The following is a 19,216-nucleotide window of genomic DNA, read 5'->3' on the forward strand; positions in this document are numbered from 1 at the left end:
TTGGCTGACACATGTTTAGTAACATCTGCTTACTTACAGTGACTTGTTAATTCCTCATTGAGATAGTTTGATTTATTTAAATGAATGTGTGTTGTTATATCCTCCTTTAGACCACTCAAGAAGACAGTGATGAAGATTTTGAAGATGATGAGGAGGAAGAGGAAGAAGAGCTAGATCAAGTACAGAAATCCTCTGAATCTGTCAAGTCCAAGAATGAGGGAGAGAGTGAAGGAGACTCTTCCTATGACAGTGATGCTCCCCCAGCCAAGAGGCAGCGTGTTGACACTCCAGAAAAGTCAGCAGAATCCAAAAGCTTGGATGAATCTCAGTCAGGAAGAGAAACAGCACAGCCACCCACTGGTCAGAGTGTTGCCACGCCCACAGTGCTGCCACCCACCACCACCACCACTTCCACCTCAGTCACTACCACAACTGTTGCCACCAATGGCCTCATCAAGCAGGAAGCTCCCTCAACCACCACATCTCCAGCTGTCCCTCCGACTAATGACAGGTGGGTTACAAGAAGGGTAGAACTGGAGAAACCCATGGCATTAAAAACATTTTATTGTCATTTGTTATTTTGTGCTTCATTGATCATGTGGACTGTGCCATCCTGCAGTTTGTAGAGAAGGCATTGCCATCCTGCAGTTTGTGGAGAAGGCATCTTGATCAATTAATGAATGAGAAGATGATAGGGGAAACATAGTGTGTATGGGTATTGAGGCAGGTTGAGAACAATGACAGCTTATGCAAAGAAGTATTGATAGGGAGGAGGTACAGAAAGTATTAGCTAGACTTAAATGACAGAACTGCATGAATAGGTGAAGGGAATAGCTGGAAAAATGATGAAGTATGGAAGTGAAATACTAGTATATTGGATGATTTTGATATGTGATCTGGCACAGAGGAAAGAAATACCATATGAATGGAGGAAGGCAGTTATTCCCTATATAAAGGTGAGGGTTGTTTGAAGTCTGTGTAATAGTGTTGCTCCACACCCTGAGTTATGGCAGGCACTCAGAACCATCTGTTCTTGGTGGCTGAGAGTGGCTGTGACAGTGAGAGGTTCCAGGAGGCAATGCTTTGCTGAGCAGCCCCAGCTGGACTGATAGGGCATTCATGCACTGGGGATGGTGTCTTATGAGGAACTTTTTGTAAATAAGTTATAATACCAATAAACATCTAGCTGTTGAGCACAGCTATACTACGTAAATAACAATTTATTAAAAATGAGCCATGTCTCTTTCCTTCATATTTCTCTTCCCACCTGCTTTTCTCATCAATATTTCTACATTTCCTTCCCTCTTTTCCTATCCCATATTTAGTATTTTAGTGTAATAGTGATGTGGATAAGTTTGTGTACTGGTGAGTGGAGGAAGGCAGTTATTGTTCCTCTATATAAAGAAAAAGGGGTTGTAGGAATTAGTGTAATAGTTATATGGGAATAAGTGTGTGTAATGTGCCAGGAAAATTCTATAGGAGTCTTGACTGAGAGATTGATGAAAGTGACTGAGATGAAGATCAGTGAGGAATAAGATGGGTTCAGAAAAGGGAAAACTAATGTAGATCAGATTTTTGGCTATTGGAGTAATAACATATGAGTACTTAGGAAAGGATGAAAGTTGTATGCAGTTTTCATGGACCTAGACTTCTGGAGCAAGCATATGATTGGGAAGCCTTTTTGGATGTTGTTAAGATTTATGGTGTAGGAGGGCAGTTGATGGAAGGAATTAAGATGTTTCTATAGGAATGCAAGTGCTTGTGTGAGGATGAAGGAAGAGTTTGGTTTTGTACAGTTTTTGTAGGAGCAGGAGGGAGACATAGATGGGTAATGTCTCAGTTGTTTAATATTTTTGTGGATACGTGTATAAGGAAGATAAAAGCTAGACTAGGTAGTGTTGGTGCAAAGCTGAAACAGAATGGAGCAGGATGGGCTGTGTTGGCATGTTTGTTTGCAGATGACACTGTTTTGTAAGCAGAGAGTAAAAGGGAACTTCAGAGAGTGGTTGATTAATTCTAGAGTTTATATGAGACAAACAGTGAATGTTGGGAAAAAGTAAAGTAATTGTTTTTGGAAAGAAGAAAGTAGAGATAAAGTGGTGCATGATTGTAGGTCCTTTTCTCTGCTGACGTGTGCATTTGTGTATTGTGCATTTTTTTTTATCCATTACAGCAGTAACAAAGAAAATGAAAAGATGGCAGGTAATCATCCAGATAGAAATAGCAAGGAAGTCAGGAGCACAGGAAGCAAGGTGTTGAATGGTGACTGTTGGATCAAGGAAGAGGTGGAGGAAGTCACGGTGTATCCAGAAAGAGTAGTGGTAAGTACAGCATCACATTACCTGTCTGGAGGCTTCGAAAAATAAATAAATAAAAAAATTAAATGATTGGAACTTGATGATTGTTATGGTCCTGAGGTCAAAGACAATGTGCATTGTTCTCCCATTGAGATGATTTAATCCATAGCAGTGGCCTGTCATTATGAATTTATCCTGCCTTCAGATCAATTTTTGTGTTTCTACAAAGTGCCCAATAGGGGATGTGACACCAGCAGCAGATCTTCACTGTAGCATTTCCATTAGTTTTGCTATAGAGGCTGTACTCATAGTTTGGATCATGTATGTAAAGATCGGATGTTAGCCTAACCAGAGGCAGGCCCACTTGGCAGCAGTGTTTGTGACAGTCTTGTAGGCTTTTACTTTGTTTTATACTGCATGGATTATAATGCCATCATTGCTCAAAATCTAAATATGATTGTCTTTATTAATCTGCATTTATGTCACTCAGTGTTTCTGTAATAGTTTGTCTACATACCAATCTGTTTATGTATTATTTGTTTCCACCTACACATTTACATTTATTTGTCTGTACTTTTCAGTAATTTTCTATTTCTCAAATGGATTCAGTAATACATGTTTGTCAAGTTGGTGAGGTTTTTGTTTGATGGTTGTAGAAGGAATGGGCAATAAATTTGTATATTTCTTGTATCATTTAGCAGAATATGGTTCCAGTCTATTTCAAATGCAAGTAATATCCCTCGTAAAATTCCATGAACTTTTGCCACTAAAGTTTCTTAAGCATGTGGAGATTCCTCAACATTTTTCTTTCCTCACTCAATGCTCTTTGTTCTTGTTCTGCCAGATATAATTCAGTGCCACGTAGTATTGGTAACAGTATTTTCTTATATGTATTACTTTATACATTTTTTTTTTTTTTCTGCAGGAAGCAATACAATCTGGTCAGCATGAAAATGATATGGATTCCTTAAAGGAGGCACTATCCCTGCAGGAAGGAAAATTGAGTCAAAGTGATGGGGACAGCAACAGCAATCCTGTGGCTGGGTCGTCCAACCCCCCTGGGCCTGTCAACTACATCTCTTTTCTGGCCTCTGAAGGTATCTTCCCTCCTACCTGTAGCACCAAGGCAAGCACCACATTGCTTCTCTCCTCACCAGGTAATGACAACCCAAAGCTTGTTTCCTCATGTAAATTTATCTCTTCAACACAAATCCAGCTGCAGATTATCATGATAGGAATATCACAATTTTTTTTTACTCTTGTGTATCCTTCTATGATCCTAATTTCTCCTCATAGGATATTAACTTCATTAACTGTTGACTCACCATCCATGATAGATTTTAAAAACATAACTTTTATGGTTGAAGAGAAAATAGCATATATCATACAATGAATATGTAATTCTTTGCAGGACTAGGAAACACAGCAATAAGTGAAGGCACCTTGAACATGGAGAAGGTGGTACAGCGGGTGTTGTTGCCATCCCTCCCCAGCACAGGCACACTTCCCCCCAACCTGACACAGCAGGCACCAGGTTCAGGGCCTTGTCCTGCAGCTAGTAACACCAGTGCCAGCCAGCCTTACATCCACCCTTCGCTTGTGTCAGGGAAGGAAGTGCAGGCCACTCTTGGTAAGTTGTTTTAGATTGAGGATATAATAGAGTAAGTTAATGAGGTAATGGAAAATTTAAATGCATAATGGAGTCTAGAATGGAGTTAGAGGGTCCCAATGTCTCTCGAAGTAGGATATGCTTATTAAACCATTTATAGAATAAACAGTTCTGCAGCATGTGATGTGCTTAGAGAATGGAGCTTTGATTGGAGTCCAGAATCCTGCTCTTGATTGGTTGTCTGCAGTAGATGCTTGTTTATTTAGTGCATCATGTAGGTGCTCATGCATCAAGGCAGTGCTCACTAGCTGGATGAGGATACTGAAATATAATAACATTTGATTTAGGATACCAAGTTGATTATATTTATCACAGAGAGACTACTTGATAAAAGGTTGAGCTGTGTTTTCTCGGGGCAAAATTTCTAGCCATCTAGCTAACCAGAGATGCCACTTTTTGCTGAGTATTTCCTTCTCAGTTTCTCTAGTTTGGACACTAGTATAATAGAGTATAATCTATATGAATGGTTTTGACCTTGATGTATTTATTTTATTTTGTGGAATTCTGCATGGTTATGTATTGTAGTCACCTAAGATTTATCACGATATTCTACCATGGTCTAAAAGTGGTGCATATTTTCTTCTCAGAGCAATATCAGCGCAAATTAGCATTCCATGAGCCTCGGCCTTGTCCCACCTGCAAGAGAATGTATCGAGATGCCGCCACTTTACGCACACACATGGCCATCATGCATGCTGAAGGTGCGTTCACAAAGCTGCTCCTTTTCACATGTATTCTTATTTTTTTTTAAGGTTGTAACATTTGCTTTACAGTATTTTCAGATAAGAGATTCAGCTTTGTGGACAGGTGGGTAAAGATAGAATTGGATGCTTTCTGTTACAGGAAGGGAGCCGTTCTCGTGTTCCTGTGGTGCATTGTTCCGCACCAAATATGACATGTACCAGCACAAGAAGAATGGCCATCGGTAGGCCTCCTGACTGATCCTCCAGACCAAAGATGCTGCTGCAGTGGAGAGGAAAGTAGCATTGAGACAGTCTTTTCATGCATTGTATTACCAAGTCAGATACTATTTTTTTTAACCACCAAAGATTTTTGAAGACTCAAGTTACCAACTACAATTTGGCACAAAACTTAGGATATCTATAGGATGATGCATTGTCTTGTTAGCAACTGTGTGTGTTTGGCTCAAGTCTGAGGTAAGCAAATCTTCCTGGGTTTAAGTATGATCAATGGGACTAATATTTAGTGTAAGGATGTGAAGAAAGAGATACTACACGTGCCTGGGATTTGTGATGCTTGGCTCGAGCTTCGTCCATCTCTTCCCTACTTATCTGTCATTGTTACTAACCTTCCTTGTGATGTTGTAGTTGCATTTATGTTTATAACCAGCAATCAGATCTTGCTCAACTTGCAAAACAAGTGTGCCTCAGTGCTAGGTGGTGTCCAAGGCTGTCCACCAGTACTGGACTCTTCCAGACTACAGTCCCCCCAAATAACTCCCTCCTTATCAATGTCCGGTGCTGTTTGCAACTTTTCCCAGTGGATCAGTGGTGACACAGAAAGCTGTAGAGTTAAGGATTTATTGTGTTGTGCATGGAAGTGACAGGTGAAGGTGATACTGCCTTCACTTCAGCCTAGTAACTTAAAGCTCATGTGGATATTTGTTGTCATCCATGAGTGGGGCATGTGTTGGTGGTGAAGAAATGAGAAGTGCTATGTTTATACTGAATAACCTTAGTGATGATCCAAGGGAAGGGTGAGTGAATGAGTGTGTAAGAATGTGAGTCAATCCCTTGTGACAGGTGGCAACACAATCTGTTAACCCTCAACTGAGTTTACCAACTAACATATTTATGATAGTATTTATTTTAATTTTGATGACAGTGATAATAGCAGTGGTTCAGTTCCAATACTTATGATCTCAAATTTAGAGAAAATTTGTTTGGCATGGCCATGTGTGATGCAGACAATATTTTTTATAATTTAGTTATATATAATGAGAATTCCTGCTGAGGAGGAGATAATGTAATATATCCCAAGCAGCTTAGGTATAATTTTTATAGAAAATATTGTTTACCATGAGCATGATGTACAAAGAGTGTGTGATGAAGCACAGCGCTGTTTTGTTGAGGCACAGAACTAGAGGGTTGAGGCTGTCGGCTGGTGTCCCACACCACAGCAGCTGTGTGGCCGCCTTGCAACTGGTTACCAATCAAGCCAATTGAGTTAGAGCTTACTTATTAACCGTGGGAGGATATGGTTGTGTTACGTTACTTTCTGTTAAGGTTGAGGGAAAGTTACCACCAAGTAGTTTTTAGTTATGCACTTTTTCTGTTGATGTATTTCTTTCTGTTACCAAATGATGGAGGGTAGAATTTTTATTCTGTTTAGTTTTAAGAAATTGTTGCTGTACATTCATTTATAAAACCAAATATGCAGCCAAGATGGAAGAATCAGGGATGAATGAGGAGCAAATTGAATCTTTACACTTCTGTGAAGTTAGAAATTTTCACCTTGTGGTGGTTTGAGTGTGCCTTAAGTCAGCTGATTAATTAGTACATATTACATAGTATATACAACCATGACAAAAAGGTCTTCAGGCACATTCCTCTTGTTTTTCTTTTTTGTTCCCATGACAACATGGTTAACACTTGTATCATTTCACATTTGTCACCTTTTAATTCATTATTATTATTATTATTATTATTATTATTATTATTATTATTATTATTATTATTATTATTATTATTATTATTATTATAGTTTTTACAATTTCATCATCATCATCATCATCATCATCATCATCATCATCATTATCATCATCATCATGGTCATCTTCATCACTGTTAGTGGTGGGCAGGAATCAACTCCAAAATTGATTATGGCAAGTCTGGCCTAGCAGTCCCAGATTTGACTCCCATCCACAGAAAATCAATCCACTCTGCTCCTCACCTACTGCACAACTCCTGAGGCCCCAAGGGTTGCAGACAGGCAGGATGGTGTGACTGGGGTCAGCTCACTACTGACAGTTGAGTCCACTGCTCGAGTATTGCATAAATTTCTCTGGTATTAGCAGATAATTATTACTATATTCCAGAGGGCAAATCTGGCCAGTGTGGTGACTCTCAAATCCCTTAACTGTTTTCTGTCTTGGGTCACGGGTGCAGTCATACCCAACAGATTGACTTCACCTAGTCACTGAGTCTGGCAAACCCCTGACCATTTACCACCATGCTAGTGCTATGAGAAGAATCAATTCTGGAGTCAATTTTGGCAAGTCCACCTGATCAAAGAGTCAGTTTTGTTAAGTCCAAAATTAGTGATTCTCACCCAGCCCTAATCACTGGAGCCTTGCTTTTTGTACCAAACACCTCAAGTAGTCAGACCTGTTTGTAAATAAAGAGCGGACAGCTACACATAAGGAGACAGCTATGAACAGGACATCAGTTCAAAGGTTGCCTGTAACATTTAGTTATGTTTGCTGGGCCTGTATCCAGTACTAAGACTAGACTTTTTTTTGCCCTTGGATAGTAAGGAGATGGGACTCCAAGCACCAATACTCCTTCTGCAATGTGTGAGCATACACAGCTTTTTGCAGCACACGAGTTATGGGTCCATCCACGCTACTTTCACTTTTATGCTGAAAAATCCTTAAAAGATTCATAAATGTTTTAGTGCATTTTTTTTATGGGTTATTCATTTATTTGTTTATTTTTGTACCTAACTTAAATTACCTCTTAGGATGTAGCATAGACCATTATTGGCTTCATAGGACACACACACACACACACACACACACACACACACACACACACACACACACACACACACACACACACACACACACACACACACACACACACACACACACACACACACACACACACACACACAGAGGAAGCTAGGACTGCTATTCCACTCCTGTTGGGTTGCAAGGTCACACCTCCTCAGCTTATAATCCTGCAGCCATAGCCTGTTAGGTACTGGAGCATGAATGGCCAAGGATTAAAAACTTAGACCCCTACATTTTTGCAAGTATTTGGAGTTTCTTGCACTGTGCAGTCTGGCAGCCTCACTGTCTGGTCCAAGTCACTCTGGTCACTGTTTTGACTGGCCTAGTATTTGTTTTGGTCATCTGCATTCATACTTCCTACTTATTACATGCAGTTGTTCTCTGGCATTCTTTCCATGTGTCTAAATCATATCAGTTTGCTTCTTCTTATTTCATCACCAGTGTATTAAAGGGAAATGTTTAATGTTATTATTATTTATTTTATTTTCATTTTATTTATTTATTTTTACTGAGGAAATTACTCTGATATACCTGTTAGGTGGGGAATGATAACTTATTTCATATGTCTTCTCCAACATCTGTTGCTTAGATATTTTTTGTTTTTGCTCTTTGTCCCTGCTTGATACAAGCTCCATCAGTCTATTCTGCTGTATCCCCAGACACAAGAAAAGAAAGTTAGTACAACTAACTTAATCCTGTGTGGAGCTCAACACCATCACTGTAACAATGCAAGTAATTTAACAGTATGATTTTGGATAAACAGACAGCTGCGGTTCCAGATTTTGTATTGCATTACCACACCAACTTTTTTTTATAAAGTATGAGGAAGTTAACAGTTGTCATAGATATATTAATTCATATTTATGTATTAAACATTGTAGATAAGACAGAATAAGTAAATAAAGACAGAGATCAGGAAGTTAATTGATGCAAATTGGACTTAGCTGAGCAAACAAGGTGGGAAGAACAAACCTGAGGAAGCTAGTGATGGCTGTCTTTGGTGATAGTTAATGAGAATAGTCTAGTCATTTCTTCTCTTCATTAGTGAGTGTTTTGACCATCTAAGAAGACTTCTTACTTTTGTCTCCACTCATCCCTCTTAGCTATTTCTGGCATTAGTGTGTTAGGGCAGGCTACCAGGCTTTTATTTGTTGCCATTATTATTATTATTATTATTATTATTATTATTATTATTATTATTATTATTATTATTATTACTATTATTATTATTATTATTATTATTATTATTATTATTATTATTATTATTATTATTATTATTATTATTATATTATCATCATCATCATCATTCATTATCTTTATCATCGTCATCATCATTATTATTATAATCATAATTATTGGCATTACTGTTGGTGTTGTCATTGGATCGAACTCTTAAAACAGTAGCTCCTCATTTCTCCATGTATCTTTGTGATTTGAATGAGTTATTTTGTGGCAGGGAAGATAAAGAAAGGTGAGAAATGCTCCTCTTGTACAAGAAAATGGTTTGAAGCATATGAACAAGATGGTGTCATTGTGGCTCTTCTTTGTCTTTGTACTATTTATCCCTTCCATTCACAAACATGCTGTTCAAAGATGCTCCATTACATTGGCACATGAGTAGGAGATTCAGAATGGTGTGCATGCTCTCTTATGTTGGCATTCCCTCCCATTGTGTGCAAGTGATGTACTGCATGTGCAATGGAAAATATGTTGCCAGCATTTCTGGGCAGGCTTCACCATGGCTTGAACTTATGAAACTGTACTTTAAGCAGCTTAAACAATTTATTTATTTTTATTTTTATTTTTATTTATTTATTTCTTATGCTTTCTAGTATCATTACTGTGTGTGTGTATGTGTGTGTGTGTGTGTGTGTGTGTGTGTGTGTGTGTGTGTGTGTGTGTGTGTGCATGCATTTACACATGTACATGTTTGTGTTTTACTCATGTTTTGTCTTGTAAGCTTTGAGATATTGGGAGTACATGTCTTGTACCATTAGCTGTCAGTTGGGCATTGTGGCCGGTAAATGGGAAGAGTCTTGGGCTGATGGTAAAGTTTGCTTAAGCTGAATCACTCCTGTGTGATGTGCATGTTACCAATAGTCTTAATTTTGGAAAGAAGCAGGTTTTTTTTTTTTTTTTTTTTTTTTTTTTTTTTTTTTTTTTGTAATGGAAAGTAGTTTTTAATTGTGTGTTTGTGATTCAGTGAAGTGGTGTCAACACAACATAGTAATAAGGGGCCAGAAGCCAGACTCAAACCTGGCATTTGCCTTAGTGGTGACTTTCCAGTAGATGAAATTGCCTGTTGTTGTTGAGCCACATTCAGATGAAGTGGCTTGGAGCCAAGTTCCCACATCAATCATTGCCTTTTTACCGGTGGCTTGAAACTTGACACTTTTAACCCTAATCACCTCTTGGTGAGTGTGGGACTTAAATGTTCCACATGCATTAATGCTTATTGCTCAGTGTCCAGTGTTGAATAGTACGAGTATATAATGCCCTGTCAAGTGTACAAAGGCCAAGAAAAATTAAGCTGTGATTTTAAGTGGGCTGGTGACTTCCATTGACTTGTTTCAGACTTCCTCTTTGTTTTTCAGTGACCATAATTATAAAGGTGTGTTCTTTATGTGTGAGGATCTGAGGTTTGCCTGAGCTTGTCAGCTTCAGACAGATTGAGGTAATGTAGAAGTTGGCCCCAGACTCTGAGGTGTCTGAGAGCTGTGATAAGGTCAGTGGAACAGAGGTTGCAGATTGGTCATGGCTTTTAAAGCTTTTTAGGCATCATTTTTATATATTAGGCAGTTGCATTGTCTGCCTCATTTTTAATATTATTTAATGAGAATGAATTGTCACAAAAGTTTTGTATTACATAGGTTGGTGATTTTAATTTAAAATTATGTAGTAATTGATATACCTTTTGTACATCCCACTCGTGTTGGTGCAGCATTCCCTTTGACAAGTTGCCTTGCATTGGCTCCCTGCATGGAATGTTGCAAGATGACACAGGAACACCTTTAGGAATTTCATTGTGCAGTGTCAGTGGCATTAGTATCAGATACAGAGTTGCTCACTTTATACAGAATTCCCATTTTCATCATGATTGTTACTTTTTATCTCTTTATTTTTTTTTTTACTATTAGTAGTATTATTCATTTACTCATTTATTTATATTTATCTACTTTTTTGTAGATTCTCTGAAAATTTGGATGCAGGACTTGCTTTTAGGAAAGCAGATATCAGAACCATTGTTTATAGCTGGGGGGGTGGGGGGGCTGCCAAGCCTCAGTGCAACTAATGCACTAACATTATTGGTTGCCTTAAATACTGAACATCAGTAGTCTAGTTGATAGGATTATGATGGAGTTTTACTTTGTGGTAATATTAACAAAAATCTTCCCAAAGGATTATTATCTTTAAAATGTAAGATAATGGGTAAGTTTCACCTTTGATAAGACTGTATGCTGAGCACCATTAGTTAGTTGATCCTGGCACAAACTGTGGAAACTTTCTCCTGATCTGTTGCTCCAGATAGCATTAAGGTATCTGTTAGTTATTTAAGTTTGTATTATAGGCATTTAATAGGAATAGACACTGTACATTTGTTAATAGATTTAGCCAGTTTTTATACAGTTTGACAGCTGTGGTGCAGTTACCATTTGACTGCCAGTGTTTACCTAAGATAAATTTAGTTACCATTGTTGGGCCTGGATGTGTGCTCCTTCCCCATGTTCTTGCCATTTCGGGATATTCTTAAATACATCCAGATCTGCATTCTATTTTAAAGATTACGAATGATTTTGTTCTACATTAAGTCTGTTTTTTTCTGACAGCTTCCTAAATCGTGATTTTACTGATGCATTCTCTGAACTTGAAAATCACATCATGTGGGCATTTTGAGCAGTCATGTAGATATATTATTCTACTTTTTTACTTCTAATGTTTATAGCAAACTGACTATTTATCATAGAGTTCAAATAGGTAACATTTTGAAGCTTAGTAATTGTATTCTGTCACAGTATAACAAAAAGGAAAACTCAGCTAAGTAAAATGTTAAATATATGAGTGAACATTGGCCAAAATACAAAAAAATTATACTTAAAATACTCTGCCTTGATGTAACTGATTAAATCTCCTTTCCAATAAGCAGTAAGCATTAGGAGTGGAAATATCATCACTTTCTGGGAGAGATCATGCAACATCAGATGGTCTTTGTTTACCCACAGTCAGACATGAAGCACATTATCTGCAACCACATGCAGACTGACAGGCAACAACTGTTCCACTAAACCCCTATTCTGTCTACCTCCCTAATGCAAGAGTTCACCAGTATTCTCAATCATTCATCCCTTTCTCTGCTAAACTCTGGAACTCCCTGCCTGCTTCTGTATTTTCTCCTCATGACTTTCAAGAGGGGGGTTTCAAGACACTTATTCTTTAATTTTTGACTGCCACTTTTGATTGTTTTTGAGCTTTTTTCTTATAAGTTAAAAACAAAAGTTTGGTCTTTCATCCAAACTTTCATGACTTTTTTTTTATGTGCAAAGCTGTCATATTGACATCTGCTCTTTTAAGATCCCATGATGTGTAAATTCATTGTCAGTAGATGAAATGGTTAATAGAATGTTGATCACTGGAAAATAAACCAGAACCTCATTTGCCTTATTGGACGTGTTGTAATGTTTTCATTTTGAAATGTGAAATCTTTGACCATATTTTATATAAGTTAACTGGCTGAGTGAAGTTAATTTGTATCTGGTAAACCAGGAGTTGAGTGCAGTAGGCTGCAGTCATATTTCAGGTCCACACTGTTATCTTATTTGCACACTTTATCCATGTGCCTTACCTGAGGAAGATGTGCTCACAGTGATAGCTTTGTGGAATGTCATAGTCAGTGAGGAAAGTTGTTACCCTTATACTGTGCAGTGGTGGAACTTAGTTTTTCTGAGTGTTTGGTTGACAGTGTTACTGTTTTTGTGCTTTGTGGTCATGCCATTGCTATGACATAGGAGGTGCTCAAAGGTCCATATACTATTGTAGAGGTCATTGAAGTTGGGAATGCATAGTTCATTGTACAGTTTAGTTTGTTATTGAAGGAGTAATCTCAGTCATAAAGTATATATGTGTTTTATCAAACAAATTAGGTTTGATGAAATTAACCTCTTGTAGCTGATTTAAAAACTTGGGAACTTTTCTATTCCCAGTGGACTAAAGATATCTGTCTAGTGGCCACATTGCTGTTTTGAAATGTGATTGGGATTTGTTTACCTTGGAAGATACTGAAACGTTGCACTGGTGAATCAGGATCCCCTGTGTGCAGCATAAGGGAGCAACATGGACAGATTTTGGAATGTGGAAATGTACAAGTCTCAAAATGAGCTTAACAATTTATGCACAAATGAATGTTGCCTTTTTAGCTTTTTTTGATGTTATCTGGTATTGCTGGTGGCAAATTTACTTGCATATGGAGACCAGTTGGTAGACATTATCCATCATCAGTACTGAAAACCCAGTGTTTACTGAGGTTATCATTATAAAAGTACACCTTTCTTTTTAACAGTGTATTGGGGTGTGCTACACATCCCCCAAAATCTTTACACATTTAGGTCAGTTAACCACATTAGTTACATACTATTTTATAGTGTGCAGGAATCACTCATATCTTTCACAAGGATACCTTTGAAATGACATTGTATGTTATTAACTAATGATATTTTAATGTGTTCCTCCCCGAGGTAGCCTTGAATTAGAATGCATCTGAATACCATTAGCATTGTGTGTGTGGGTGTGGTTGTGGTTGTGGGTGTTGGTATTGGTGTGTGGTTACTGGTAGTGCAGAGGGATGAGGAAGTAATGACAAAAATTTTGGCATTATTGAGTCATGTGTACATAAACACCAAGCAGAGTGCTGTTGTGTTATGTTGTCTTCCATCAATTATAGCTGCAGTTACACCAATCATGTGAGGTGTGGAATTTGGTATACATACAGTAGGATATCATGGACTCTGACAACACTCATAGTGATGGATATTGCACTTTATTTGTCTTGTCCCACGGGGTGTCTTTTGTACTTGAAAGAAAAGGATAAATAAGAACATAATTGAGGCATTTATATAGTTGGTAACAATTATTTTTATTCCATGCAAGACCAGTATATGGTGGATCACAATTATTTTAATATACTACCTGTTGTCAAAGTTTAATATAGACAAATTCACAATTTTGCTGCATGGAATTTGTTTGTATTGATTTATGTTTATGTAGAACTCCCAAAATTTATTTAATTTCCAGGAGTCAAGTTATAACAAAGATGTCCATTTTGGAACTTTTCTGTTTTCAGCTTTGGTTAATGTAGATAAAAAGGGTCTGAAATTCTTGAGTTAGAAGACAGAAAATATATATGTACATGATTTTGGTTTATTTATTAAAATATATCAAGCACACCTTCCCATCTACCTGAAATAACATGTGTAATACCTGCCAGCTGTGAGATTGTTGATGCAGCCATGACTGGGAAGGGTTGGATGAGTGAACCACCATTCCCTGCTGTCTATTGTGTTGTTCAGGACCAGTGTAACCATTGCTTAAGTGGAACAAACATGGAGCTTTATGATGATGGTAAAAGTATATGTATTAACAGATGAACAAAATTGCTGGGTCAAAATCCATAACGGTGTCATTATCTGTTTATTATTTGTTACCAGTGTGGAGTTGATTATGTTGAGATGGAAAAAAAAGATTCATGTCTGTATTAACTATATGTTTAAGATATTCTATTGCATTGGCTAGTTTCAAAATGTATGATTGGTAAGTGCAAAAATATGTTGGTGTGTGGATGATAGTTGTGACCATTGACTTTTCTTGCATTTTCTAGTTTTGCATTAAAAAATATTTGCTTGATCAAAATTGTTCTGTTTTAGGTCATATACTTTGGAAGGGTTCCTACAATTTTGAATTTTATAGCAATAATTACGCTGATACAGTCATATATCTTGTATTCACATTCATGTTTCTTGCTATTTCCTACATAACTGTTACTGAACACCTACACTCATTAGCATTTTATATATACACAGTATATATTGTGCATTACAAAAATAATTAGTGTTGGAATCACTCTTATAGTTGTGCTTCTGACTGTTCCTTAATTCCAAAGTCATTCATTGTTTCAAGACATTTTTACTGTTTCTCTTCCTTTAATTGTTGAAATATTGTCATGGTTGCTGATCCTGTACTTGGTGAAAGATGTCATCTCTTTATAACATCATTCTTTGCTTCTTAACCAGTAGTAATCCAACAGTTGACTGATTAATCTATTATGAAAAGTGTTAAAGAATTCATGCGCAGTGTGTATTTATTGTTTTGTATAGAGATAAAAATGTATTCCAGGTGATCTGATGCATCAAATTTCAGATTTTGATGCAACGTGTGTATACAAATGTCCGCAGTTATGTGAGTGAAAAAAGTGCTGTTGGGGAATACTTTATATAAAAAACTGTAAAGCTTTTGAGGTGGAAGGAAGGCAGCTCAAGGCAATCTACACAACACATGTACACAGGCAGAAAGTGGGCATATCTGTCAACAAACAATTGTGGTTCTACGTCCTCTGAAATGACGAAACAATGGGGTCAGGAAAGTAAATGTCAGCATTTTTTATTTTTGCTAAAGATTGCATTTCACATTTTGAAATGTTAAAATTGTTAAATTTATATGAAAAAATACAAAAAGTAAGAAAAAAATCCAGCTTTTGGAGTTTCTGATTTCCTTTTCATTTATGTATTAGCAGCCTGGTGCAGGGATGAGTGGTGGTGGCTGTCATGTGCTGGGCTTGCCATGTATAGCTGTCAATCTATTTTCATTGGTTGACTCATTTGTATTAGTGGAAAAGTCTGCACAAGTCAGAACTACACAGTTGTACTGTACCAGCCTGCCTTTAGCTATTAGAGATGTAACTACCAAAGTATTTATTTATTTTCATTATTACTTGCATAATGATACTGTAACTGCCAAAGTATTTTTTTACTTACATAATGATACTGTATTTAAATATCAGTGTCAAATTAATATTCTTGAAATTTACAGTAGTAGTAGTAGTAGCAGTAGTAGTATAATTTTAAATAGTAGAGTAGTAGTATGATTTCAAACTATTAGTAGTCGTAGTAATAGTATAATTTTAAATAGTAGTAGTAGTAGTATAATTTTAAGAAGTAGTGGTAACATTATTTGCAATAATAAGGGGAGCAACAACATTACAGTATTATATTTTTTCAAGTGTATGCATACTGAAGGAAAAGTGCTCATTAACACACTTAACCTACTTTTAAGATCGAAAAGCTTTTTTACAGCTTGCCCCAATGTAACAAACACGAGAAAAGTTCAATTTCTCGTTTTTCAGGTGAATATTGTACCTCTTGGGAAAGTTAAACGAAGGCCTCTCGCGTCTGGTGTGCTTCTCTACCGCACATGAAAAAAATATTTGAGTTGTACATAAATATGGTGCAGGAGAGCTGATGACATCCTTTTTAAGTTTATTATAATCATGACCCTATTGACCAATCCATCAAGAACAGAAAGTGATAGATCGTGTATCTGTTTGCTGTTTCTAAGCGATAACTGCGCAGCGAGTCAGTGATGAGGCGATGCATTTTTTATAAACCACGGCGTGTGATGGCGTGGCTCGGCTCTACCAGCCATTATTGTGGCGCTTTCTGACGCAGCCGAAGACAGTGATACTCTAGGGACTAAGTGGGGAGCGTCGCTGTCTGATATAACACTGACCACATTATTCCAGCCATATTCCTGGGCAGGGTTTCTTGCCGACAGCTCAGCAAGAGTAGCTCAGTACGCTCGGCCACAAGCCATGGAAGTCACACCTTACGGCAGCTTGCCCTTGAAACTCAAGTATTTGGTCAGGGCCTGTCAGTTTTTAGGAATCTGGTGCTTCAAGATTTCGCCCTCTCCTGCCAGTCCGAATAGAGTAGTTGCTAATGTGCCGCTCTTGCTTTGGGTAATTTTTATGAAGACATTCCAAGTAAATGTGATTCTGTATTCGAGCCTAACAATGATTAAATTTTGTAGCGAAATTGATGTGGGTATTATGATTGGATGGTCGTTATTTATAGTATCATCTATTCTCCTAGTCGTGGGACAGATCTCTTTCGTTACCCACTGTCCGACTCTCTGTCACATTTTATCTGAATGTGAGGCAGACGCTTGGCCAAAGGTCAAAGAGTTTTCAGTAGAGAAGATAATGAATCTCGCCTTTTATTGTTCTTACGTGTTTATAATAATTTTAACGTGGATCTACAAACAAGACAGTGATGCGAGTCAAATTCTGGATACCTTCTTTTTCTCTCTTAATATGATTAGCATAATGGTGATAACCTTGATCTTCCGGGAGATGTTGAACCTTGCAGCAAGCAATGTCAGCATTAACAATCTGCACCTCAACGAGCAACCCTTCCACCTCCATACTGGCGCTGCGGAATGCGGCCCTCTCCTCCATCTCCTGGAAAGGAAAATTCTCAAAGTTAGTGCAGCAGTATATGAAGTTTTTGTTTGTTTTCATATTTCTCCTCATTTATTATTACTAAGCACTTTGTTCTCTTTATCACAGCAAAACCCTAAGTGACAAAAGAATGTGAACAACCGTTAAAAAAGTGCAATGTAAAGGCAATATATATATATATATATATATATATATATATATATATATATATATATATATATATATATATATATATATATATATATATATATATATATATATATATATATATATATATATATAGATAGATAGATAGATAGATAGATAGATAGATAGATAGATAGATAGATAGATATAGATATAGATATATAGATAGATAGATAGATAGATAGATATTCTTCGTTTCGACAACCATCTTTCTAGCGACAAAAGAAATACGATTTGCTGTAGATTAGTCTGTCATTATTTTGAATACTGTTTGAACACTTTATAATTGCATGTCTTCCTTAAAAACTTACGTGGAAATTGATTTACCTTCCTTACCGTAGATGGAACACCTGCGAGGCAAGACTGTCGACTGCTTCTTGACGAGCATTTCCCTGTCGATATGTAACAGTCTCTTTATGATTACTGCTAACATGTATTACATCATTTATTACCTGAAGTGGAAGGCCTACACACCTTTTCCACCATGTTTTTTTTACTTAATGGCTGGCTTCGCCACTCTCATCCACACGTGTTACAGCGCCCACAACTTCTCCCAGCATGTGAGTATCGCTTAGCCTTCTTCCTTGCCTTAGCGATGCTAACAGTGAGTAAAGATTTCTTGTTATTCATCTTGAAGCGACTTAAGGTCTTGCATTCATACTTGAGGCACTTCCAGGTGCGGCGCGTGTGTGATGAACTACGGAAGATGAGGACGAAGGTTCGCGGCCTGGAGGACAGGACTCAGGTAAAAAAAAAAAAAAAAAAAAAAAAAAAAAAAAAAAAACTGGCCAACGAATATTGATAATCTTCCGAGTGCTTTTACTTTTATTTGTTTATTTATTATTATTATTATTTTTTTTTTCATTAGCAGTTCGTTTTGTCTATATCATATCTGGTCATCATATATGAATCACCAAAACTGTCTGCGGAAATATGAAGATATACGGTGAAACTATTTATTTACTTATTTTATTTATTTATTTCGGGACGTGGATGCCGTGCTGTCCTTCCCATAGCTGGATTATCTCATCTCAACCCTGGACAGGATGGAGACCTTCAACATGGGCTCGTGGTTCTGCCTCAGCCCGAACACCCTTGTCTCGGTGAGTGCCGCCTTGCTGGGCTTCCCGGGGACAGAATTTTATATCCGGTCTGGAAGAGTAGGCGCCAGTCACTCTTGAACACGCTAGACTGGTTTCGGCCACCCATCCTAACTCGCTGTACTGAAAGCGCTAACGGATAATGTTCTTTGTTTATAGGCGTTTATAGCTTTCATTTCTTGTTTGTGAACATGCTCTCCTGCTAGCCTACTCTATTGTCACTCGATGCCGTGATCCCTCACGTGCTGACTATACAGCTGGAATGACGAGTCTGATTACGCCTCATATATAGAGCTCATAATGCATCCTAATATTTGGCAGTGCACTTGATCTAATCCTATCTGGTGCAGCACACAAGGTATGAAACACTGATGTAGATTTTTCACACCGTTGAACAAAATACAGACATTTGTAATCCCCTAGTGTTGTGTGTCTATTCTTGAGTACAGCCTTTTCCTTTGTGGCCAGACAGGGAATAGGCGGCGTTCTGATCCTAGATTGCGTTGCCAACAGCTCGGTTCTTCACTTCCAGTCTCCACTCTCCAGCTTATTCCTTCTTTCCCATTGCCAATGAATTTAATAAAATTTTCGTGTGAAAAATTTATTCCCAGTGGCCATGAGATGGTTAAGACAATTAATCTAGTTTCTGCTGCATCCTACGCAACATATTGTGTTACAACTTGCGTAATGTTCAGTCCTAGCTTGATG

At 37.5% G+C, this 19,216-nt stretch overlaps 2 protein-coding genes across 3 annotated transcripts in view; both read left to right on the forward strand.

The window, feature by feature from the left end:
* Window positions 1-15,457, forward strand: part of LOC135103340 (protein abrupt-like) — an 18,086-nt gene extending 2,629 nt beyond the window's left edge. The window contains exons 4-9 of one of the 2 annotated variants that reach the window (XM_064009382.1): window positions 111-511; window positions 2,174-2,321; window positions 3,223-3,454; window positions 3,709-3,927; window positions 4,554-4,667; window positions 4,810-15,457. In XM_064009382.1, the coding sequence (XP_063865452.1) occupies window positions 111-511; window positions 2,174-2,321; window positions 3,223-3,454; window positions 3,709-3,927; window positions 4,554-4,667; window positions 4,810-4,895 (1,200 nt within the window). In that variant the 3' untranslated portion in view covers window positions 4,896-15,457. The remainder of the gene's footprint in view (window positions 1-110; window positions 512-2,173; window positions 2,322-3,222; window positions 3,455-3,708; window positions 3,928-4,553; window positions 4,668-4,809) is intronic. The other variant, XM_064009383.1, reaches the window with a different exon arrangement.
* Window positions 15,458-15,588: 131 nt separating this feature from the next.
* Window positions 15,589-18,691, forward strand: LOC135103342 (uncharacterized). The gene is made up of 4 exons (XM_064009390.1): window positions 15,589-17,243; window positions 17,750-17,968; window positions 18,085-18,153; window positions 18,425-18,691. The coding sequence occupies exons 1-4, from the start codon at window positions 16,575-16,577 to the stop codon at window positions 18,587-18,589; spliced, it is 1,122 nt and encodes a 373-aa protein (XP_063865460.1). The 5' UTR covers window positions 15,589-16,574; the 3' UTR covers window positions 18,590-18,691.
* Window positions 18,692-19,216: the final 525 nt, after the last annotated feature.

The sequence above is a fragment of the Scylla paramamosain genome, chromosome 9 (assembly GCF_035594125.1).
Source record: "Scylla paramamosain isolate STU-SP2022 chromosome 9, ASM3559412v1, whole genome shotgun sequence".
Classification (NCBI taxonomy): domain Eukaryota; kingdom Metazoa; phylum Arthropoda; class Malacostraca; order Decapoda; family Portunidae; genus Scylla; species Scylla paramamosain.

Coding starts and splice junctions, on each gene's coding strand:
- LOC135103342 (XM_064009390.1), top strand. CDS start 16,575: ATGGAAGTCACACCTTACGGCAGCTTGCCCTTGAAACTCAAGTATTTG. Junction 17,244..17,749: donor TGGAAAGGAAAATTCTCAAA/GTTAGTGCAGCA, acceptor TCCTTACCGTAG/ATGGAACACCTGCGAGGCAA. Junction 18,154..18,424: donor GCCTGGAGGACAGGACTCAG/GTAAAAAAAAAA, acceptor TCCTTCCCATAG/CTGGATTATCTCATCTCAAC.